Source organism: Talpa europaea (assembly GCF_964194135.1).
Source record: "Talpa europaea genome assembly, chromosome: 9".
In the NCBI taxonomy this organism is placed as follows: Eukaryota; Metazoa; Chordata; class Mammalia; order Eulipotyphla; family Talpidae; genus Talpa; species Talpa europaea.
In genome coordinates, this window is record NC_140076.1 from 6,489,358 (window position 1) to 6,498,037 (window position 8,680).

Genomic DNA, 8,680 nt, shown 5'->3' on the forward strand with positions numbered 1-8,680 from the left:
GGGCAGCAGGTGTAATCACAAAACGAACAAGGGCTGAGCGATGAGGTCAGGGTACAGGTGGAGGGAAAGGTGTTTGTGATGTTCACGGGGACTCACCCCAGGATATTTTGAGATCCAGACCCATGGTGTGAGCTGCAGTTTTCATTTCCATCTGGGTCAGTTTGCAGAAACACTTTCCCCTCTACACCAGTCCTGTCCTAGAACCAGGTCTCACCTGAGTCTGTGACGTATGGGGCAGGGCTGGGCTTGTGCGAGATGGGGAATTGTGGAGGGCAGGCAGTGATGTATAAGTGGACCGCTCTGCTGGCCCCAACTCATGTCCTGAGTGGACTGCCCAGGACACAGCCTCCTCCCAGCCTCCTCCCGGCCTCCTCTGCAGTGGAACAGCATGTTGCTGATCCTTCTGTTCCCGTTCTTCCTGCTGGCTGGCATGCTCCTGGCGATGGTTTCAGTATGGGTTTTCTGCACCGAGTTCGTCACTGTGGACATCCCTGCAAGCATCAACTACCCTATAAGACTGCGGCTCCTCCATTGTGTCTTTCAGCTGTTGCTGATGTGGGTGAGTTTTTCTTACTCTTCGTGCTGCTCTGGAGGCATAAGAAGGGAGGTGGGAAAACACATCCCAGCAGCTTCGAGTTCAATAAACACAAACATCATGTGGCTGGTGGTGGAGGAGCAATATATTCTTAAACCTTAGTAATCCTCATGGGAATAATAATCCCTATCATTTTGCTGGTGGTGTTAAGCGGGACTCAGCTTTTAGCCTCAGGATTCAGAAGATTCATTTTCTCAGTTCACAGAAAAAGAGAGAAGCCTCTCTCCCCACTGCCCCACTCTTGCTTCAATTAAGCCCCTCACAGACTTGATGCTCTGTGACGCGTTAAAGATGGGGTGGCTTGTTCTGAATCTGAGGCCCGTATTCCTACCTACCTGCCAGCTAGCACCGCCAATGGCAAACTAGACACATAGAGACCTGTCAGGACAAGTGAATACACGTGTGTGTAGATGCCAACTGGGGCTTTGAGAGACAGACTTTCCCTGTCAGAGTCAGATCCTGCTTGCCATCCGGTGTGTGCCATTTCATAGCATATGTGTAAACAGTGATGCCTGAGAGCATGTGGCAGGGGCAGGGAAGGATAGAAATTGAATATAGGAAATCTGGTTCTTAATGAGCTGCTGCCAGCACCTGTGCTCTCAGATGCCCCAATGGAGGAAAACTGGGGCCAAATAGATCTCACCTCCAGGCTCAGCTTTCACAGGATGCGAGGTTCCACCTAGGGTACCCCTGGCCTCAACGCTCAGCCTGCACAGTTCAGCTTCCCAAATGCAGTCGTTGAGATTCTTCTAAAGCAAAACAAAGGAATAGTAGCCCGGCTTCATGCCATGGGGTGTGTTCCCTGGTGCAGAGACATTGCTCCTGAAACCCCTTGTTGCAGCTGATTGATCTGTTCCACAAAGGTGTCTTTGCAACTATCACGTGTCCTCGGGCAGACACCACTCTGGGGATGGAGACAGTGAGAAAAGCAGAGTTCAGACAGACAGTGCTTGGGAGCGTGGAGGCTCAAGCGGTGGGTGGGCATGGCAAGGAGCAAATTGCTGCACAGATTGTCGGGCTGTGAGAAAAGGGAAGCAGGCCACATGCACGAGGGGGATCCCCAAGCCCCCATGAGACAGGATGCAAGAGAGCTAAGAATTCACATGGGTTCTAAATGGCCCTATCTCCATAACCTCTACTGGACAGTCTTCTTGTTTCGAGGGTCAGAGACCACAGGCTGGCAGTGCAGCTTCCAAGGTCACTGAGAGGTACAAAGGCATGTTAGGAGGGGTTCTGGCCATTTGCACTTTGGTGAAAAACTGCTTATGCTCCTGTCCCTTTGAAGGGTAACAGTGGAGAGGTGGCTGCATCTTGGTGACAGTGCGCCTGTCTGAACCGCATGTGTTATTGTTATTACTGCACAATTTTTTTAAAAGATCTGTTTATTTATTTGTGCAAGCACTGGGTACAGTCAGAAGCGTGGGAGGGTGAGAGAATTCACCAGAGCCAGAGCAGGGAACAGAACAGGCAGACTGACGAAATACACTGCTGAGTGGAGAAGTGGGCGGCAGGAGTGGTCTGCGCACCATGTAGGACCCTCGCCTGGCGGCCAGTGATCGAACCAGCGCTGCAGAAGCTGTGGGCAGCTTCGCAACCCAGCGCTCAACCACTGCACCACCGAGGAGGCCCTATTACAGCACAATTTACTTGATATGTGGAGTCAAATAAAATTGCCTTTGTAATGACACATATTTCATTTTATGTTTTCAAACCATGCATGACGAGGTCACCGGGGTCACTGAAACCCTAAGTGACCTTGGCACAGAAAAGGGGGAGAGGCCATGGAAAAGAGCCAGCTCCAGGGACAGTCCACATTTTTGCTCATTTTTTTTCTGTTATTTTGCAAACAACGGTTCAGTGGGAACTGAGGGAGACAGAGCTTGAGGCACCTGCAGCACCAACAACACTGAAGGTCCTCGGTGCCCCCGCTGCCCCCTCTTCCCCATTCCTTACCGGGAAAATCTGAAAATCACATTATTTAATCCAAAAATATATCAGTAGGTCTCCCTAAAAGACAAGACCCCTCCCTCTGAAAAGCATGACCACAGCGCAGCAATTCCATCTTGGAGATAGCTTCGTTGTCCCAATCCACTTTGGCCGGGGTGGGGTGGGGGCTCTAGGGGGTTCTCCCTGGAGGAGAGGTCATGTCCGGGCCAAGGAGGAGCAGGGAGATCCTGGGGGTGCTCCAGGTAGGGGCACCTGAAGCTGGGTTTGTAGGCCTGGGGAGAAGGCATCTGGGGGAGGCGTAGGAGAGGGCTGGTGGGGTGGACAGCGTGGCCAGGGTGGGGTGGCCTTGATGCAGTGCCGTGGAGACACCGGGCCCAGCAGGGCTGGGGCCGCCCCTCTCTGGCAGAGACAGGTGAGGCCTCAGACAGCAGCAAGGACCCACTGAAGCCCCCGCCCACCATATTGCCTCTTCTCTCACCCCAGGGCACTATTTTAGAGAAGCTGAGGATCTGCTCTATGCCCCAGTTTTTCCGTTTCGTGCACGATCTGCCTCCGCTCAAGAACGACCCTGAGGTCGTGGTCACGGACCTCCGCTTCGGGACCATCCCGGTGAAGTTGTACCAGCCCAAGGCGACCTCCTGCTCCAGCAGGCCGGGCATCGTGTTCTACTACGGAGGCGGGGGCATCATGGGGAGCCTGAGTAAGTGCCTGCCCCAGCCAGCCCCCAGGGCACCTGCCTCAGTGGGTGGAGCCCAGCATGAGGTGCCCCTCTAGCTCCTGGGGCTTTGTCAGCACCTGGGACTCAAGCGGGTTCCCCATTGAATGAGCAAAGACATCAAAGATATGGGATGTGAGCTCTTTTTTGGAAGTGATGAGCGACACACGTGTGCATGTATATGGAACACGCTGCTCATGCAGGGAATACATTGTGTGCATGGACTATGTGAGTATTGTGTGTCTGTCAGGATACATAAAATTCACATAGCATAAAACTTACCATTTAAAAGTGTACAGTTGAGGGGCCTCCCCTGGTGGCGCAGGCAGTTGAGCGCGGCGCTGTGAAGCTGTCCGCAGCCTCTGCATTGCTGGTTTGATCCCAGCCAGCCGGCGAGGGTCCCACATGGCACGGCAGACCTCTCCTGTCTCGCCCACTGCTCCCTTCAGCAGTCTGTTTCATCAGTCGGCCTGTTCTGCTCCCCACTCTGTCTCTGGTGAATCCTCTCTCCCTCCCGCGCATCTGGCCTTTACCCTGGTTCTTGTATAAATAAATAAATCTTAAAAAAAAATTAAAAGTGTACAGTTGAGGGATACCCCACATTCACCAGGCTGTGACCACCACCTCTACCTAGCTGGAAAGGACTTTTCTATTAAGGAAACATGTATGGCCCAGACAAACTCTGCCACAGAAAGACAAAGGAGCCAAAATTTTTAAGAAAATTAATGTGAGAAAAGCTGGAAATGGGGACAACTTTGTTATCGTCACTTCTCCCCTGTGGATTGGGAGGACACCCCCTTTAGAAACCAGCACTGACTTCCACAGGGCCATGAGCGTGTCCACCGCAGCAGCCTCTGAGACGAAGGGGTTAAGTGAGTCGTGGGGCCAGTTTGGCTGCCGAAGGGATGACGTCATGCCAATACTGGTTAATATTTCTCATGTTCATATGCACGCAGCAGGCCCCAGGGCTGCCCTTAAGGTCATTGAAAGCCCATCAGTCCTGTTATTCTCATTACCCACTTTGCTAATGAGGAAATCCCTCCCCAGGGAGTGAAGGGACTGGCCTGGCAGGACTTCAGCTCTGTTGAGAGAAGGCAGAGCTGGGTTTTGAACTCGATTGTGAGCCCAGAGTCCCTCCCTGAACCTCTGATCCCCACAGCCCAGCGCTCCTCAGCTATTGTGCAGGAGTGGTGGGCCCTGGGGTGCATCTTTAAGAAATTGGACAGAGCCCCAGGGGAAAACAGCAGGAGTAGGAGGAGGGTGGGGGCAGAGAGGGGACCAACTGCCAAATTGCTGGGGGGAGCTGCTGTGGCTGAGAGGGGCTGCCCTCAGCCTCCCCAGTGAATGTGAAAAACCTTCCACTTTCTAGGGACCCACCATGGCATCTGCCGTCAGCTGTGCAAGGAGAGCGACTCTGTGGTTCTGTTGGTCGGGTGAGTGCGGGGACACAGGCTGAGACCTGACGTGGGCGGGAGGTAGGTGTGGGTGGCAGGTGGGATGTTGGAGGGTTACTGGAGGAGAGGAGGCTGTGAAGAGCCAGTAGGAAGACAGCAAGGGAGGCAGGAGGGGGGGGGGGAGGGCGTGTTGGGGGGGTGATCTTCCCTGGCTGGTGAGTGTAAACGAAGGTTTTTTGTGCGTAGTAGGGTGGTGATTCCTTGGCAAGCCGCTTTGGGAAGCACAGCAGAGACAGTGTTTCAAACCAGAGCACTTTGGGGTGACAGACCTGCACGTTCTGGATTCTTGACACTCCCTCCACGGCTCACTGCGGTGGGTTGTACATCAACAGGGCAGCTGAAAGCCGGCCACGTCCTGTCTTCCTTTCTCAGTCCTGTACCTGCTGAAGAAGCCAGAAGAATTCAAAAGCTGCTCTGTCCTCACTGCCCTGGGGTGTCTCCCAACAACCTGGAGCCTCAAACACAGGGTGGAGGTGGGGCAGAGAGAGACGGGACAGACCTGCCCTGGGGCCGGACCCCTCATCATATGGAGGGGGGACAAGGAGGGCCCGTCCGCCCATTGGTGTTTCCTGCACTTCTGCTTAAGGGCACCAGCTGAGGGAACTCTTTCCAGCATCTTGCAGGGCGCACTGGCCAGCTTCCTCCTGGCACTGCTGGCTGAATAGAGGAAGGAACACAGATGCTGAATGAGGGAGAAAGACCTGGAAAAAGGCTTCACCTTATCATTTGTGGCTCCAAAACTGCTTCTGCAGGGAACAGTGATCTTGACCCCATTGGTGCCCCCCACACACACTACGGCCTGGCTGTGCCGAGCCACTGGCTCCTCAGTAGAACATACCAGCGAGTCTGTGACAGTCATTGTTTGAATCCAAGGCAGACAGGGTGTGGGGCTTGAGAGCACTGCTGTCCTGCCTGGACCCAGGGGAGCCCAGAATCGGGACCGTGGGGATGGGTAGAGCTTGTGTCTGGCGGAAAGATTGTGGGTCCCATGGAGAATTTCCTTGTGCATATTGTGTGTGTGGCCAGCATTGAGAGTGGTGAGATGTCTCCCCAAATCCATATTTATGGATTCTCTTGGATTTGGTAAGGTCTGGCCATGCCAGGCTGGCATATCTGCTGTCGGCAACCTGCTCTCAGGTCATGCTCAGCACAGTTGTGGGTGCCCTGGTCCACCGTGGCTGGCCTGGGGTAGGCAGGCATGTCATCTGCTGGCCCCAGTGGCACTGACGTCTTCAGGAGTCTCCTAAGGAGCTTGTGAGTGTGGCAGGACGGGTTAGAATCACACCTGGCAAGCTCGAGTTGCTCATGGAAGATTCAGGAAAACGGGGGAATCAGGAGACAAGGTCAGGGATTTGGGCAGAGAGGCCAGGCTGGGGATGGGCAGGTTGTTGGCCCTCAGTACCGCCAGGGCTCCGAGTTCCGTGGCAACAGCAGCTCCCAGGTACTGAGCCCGCGCCCCTCGTCTGGGGTGTGCCTGCCGCCTCATTCAGCCTCACACCTTACCTTCAGCTGGTGAGGCTTCAAAAGGGGAAGTTGAGGGTGTGGGGTTGGGGAGGGGGATCTGGGTGAAGGGTGCTAAACACAGGTGTTGGAGCTCTGCTGGGGCGACGAGTTCAACTGTCTTCCTTGATGTTTCTTAGGTACCGCATGATCCCCCAGTGCAGGTTTCCAGTTTTGGGAAGAGATTCCATCTGCGCCACCATCCACTTCCTGAGGTCCCTGAAGCTATACGGGGTGGATCCAGCCCGCGTCGTGGTCTATGGTGACAGCTTTGGAGGGGGGATGGCATCTATAGTCTGTCAAAACCTCCTGTGCTATCCAGACCTCCCCAAGATCCGTGCCCAGGTCCTTGTCTACCCCGCCCTCCAAGGTATTGACTTCCAGAGCCCGTCCTATCAGCAGAACAAGAACGTCCCGTTGCTCAGTCTGGACTTCGGCTTCTACTGTTGGTGCAACTACCTGAGCATCAACCCTGCGTGGAAAAGCGTCGTCCTGCAAAATGCCCACATGCCCCCGGAGGTCTGGGCAAAGTATCAGAAGTGGCTGGGGGCAGAGAACATCCCCGAGAGGTTTAAGACCAGAGGCTACCAGCCCCAGACCCCCGGGCCCCTGAACGAGGACGCCTACCAGGAGTGCCTCCTGGCCCTGGATGTCTCGACCTCGCCCCTGCTTGCGGAGGACGACGTGGTGTCGCGGCTCCCGGAAGCCTGCATCGTCAGCTGCGAGCACGACGTTCTCCGGGACCACGCGCTGCTCTACAAGAAGAGGCTGGAGGACCAGGGTGTCCGGGTGACCTGGCACCACGTGGAGGACGGCTTCCATGGGGTGCTCGCCTGCCTCGACATGACATTCTTCTCCTTCCCCTGCTCCAGGAAGATCCTGGACGCGACGGTCCACTTCATAAATGGCTTGTGACCTGCTCTCCGGCCCGCTCACATGACCAGACCAGAACCAGAACAGGTTCTCCACGGGTGAGGACGTCCTCTCTGGTGTGGACATTCATGTTGTTGAGCGGGCTCAGGAGGGAGTCAAGGTCACCATCTCCTCTTGCTCCAGAGTTAGAACCACAGCTGCATGTTTCTGACATCTGAAGGAAGAACAACAGGATAGACAGTCATGGGGTGGGGGTGTTAAGGGTGTGGTGGGACTTTCTGCCTTTTTCATGTTGGACAAATCTGAGTGATAATCTTCAGTGGCCACAAGAGTGGATGAGCTGGACGAGCTCCAGGGACCCCGGAGTGCATTCTGGCTGCTCAGGCTGCTCCAGGCCGTGGACAGCAATCCTGGGCCTGGACCTGTGAATAGCCAACCTCAGGGGCCTTCTCCAATCTGGCTCAGAGGCTGGGCACTGCTGTCCAGATTGCAGGTGGGTGTGGGGAAACTGGTGTTGCTCTCCTCCTGTTGGCACCTCCCCTGATGTTCCCCAGCCTCAGAGCTGAGTCATGACTGGCTGGGCTGGAGCCTTAGGACAGGAGGGACAGGACCTCCATGGTGACACTTGGTGACAGATGATGACAGCATGGAGCCACCCGGGGGCTGACTCCAGAGCTCTGGCCTCAGCTGCCTTCCACAGGCAACATATGGAGAGTCAGCGGACAGGATGAGGAGGGAAACTGAGTCCAAGGCAGTGACCCACAAGGCTGAGTCTCACCTAACCCAACTGTGTTCAGGTTCACGGTGGGAAATGAAGGGATGGATATGGAGAACAGTTTCTGTGTCGAGACACCAAACCAACTCAAATTGACCCCAATCAGAGAGAGAATGTGTGTTTGGGGACCAACCATGAGGCTCTTCCAGTCTTGGGGGTGCCCCTAGCCCCCATGAGGCATCATCTTCTACCACTGAGGGAACCTCTGGTAGGTGCTCCCTTCCCCGGCTTTGTAAAAGAAGAGACTCTTTCGCTGGACAATAGTCAGTTAACAAAAATATCGATCAGGCGGCTGAGCCAAAGAATGAACGAGCGGCATCTTCCCCTAGAATGTGCTCTCGACTCTCCACTGAATTCATTTCTCTAGTGTCTTAGTGGAATTAGGCCTTGAATTCCTTATCTACAGTTCGAGGACCCAGGCAGCTGGGAGATCTGAGAGTTTTACACAACTTGTTGGAGGAATGACTTGAGCTCCTTGGGTGTAAACTGGGATAAGGATACTTATTGCCCTTATTTACTGTAGGTCTGCCAGAACCGGGAGAATAAATGGGTACTGTTTCCAGCCTGGAGTTTCTAGTGACTGGTTTCAGCAGTAAGCCTGAGAGTGCACCATTGAGAAGCAGAGTAGGAGGCGAGGTGGTGGAGCTAAAAACAGTCCTGTGACATTGTCTCCTCATCTTTACCTCCCTACTCTGGCCCCGGGGTGTTGACTTATATGGATCCCTTTACCCTCTGCTTCCCTGAGGGTGTGGGTGGTGGTGAACATCCGGGGTGAAAGTTTAGGGAGGAAACAGAGTGACCATCAGTGGGATGGCCGTGAG

General features: G+C 54.6%; 1 protein-coding gene across 1 annotated transcript; it reads left to right on the plus strand.

Moving 5' to 3' along the window:
• Positions 1-405: 405 nt before the first annotated feature.
• Positions 406-7,126, plus strand: LOC311176219 (arylacetamide deacetylase-like 3; the record flags this gene model as incomplete). Its single annotated transcript, XM_084241513.1, has 4 exons — positions 406-559; positions 3,026-3,242; positions 4,627-4,690; positions 6,352-7,126. Exons 1-4 carry the CDS (start codon positions 431-433, stop codon positions 7,124-7,126), a joined length of 1,185 nt encoding a protein of 394 aa, XP_084097639.1. The 5' UTR covers positions 406-430.
• Positions 7,127-8,680: the final 1,554 nt, after the last annotated feature.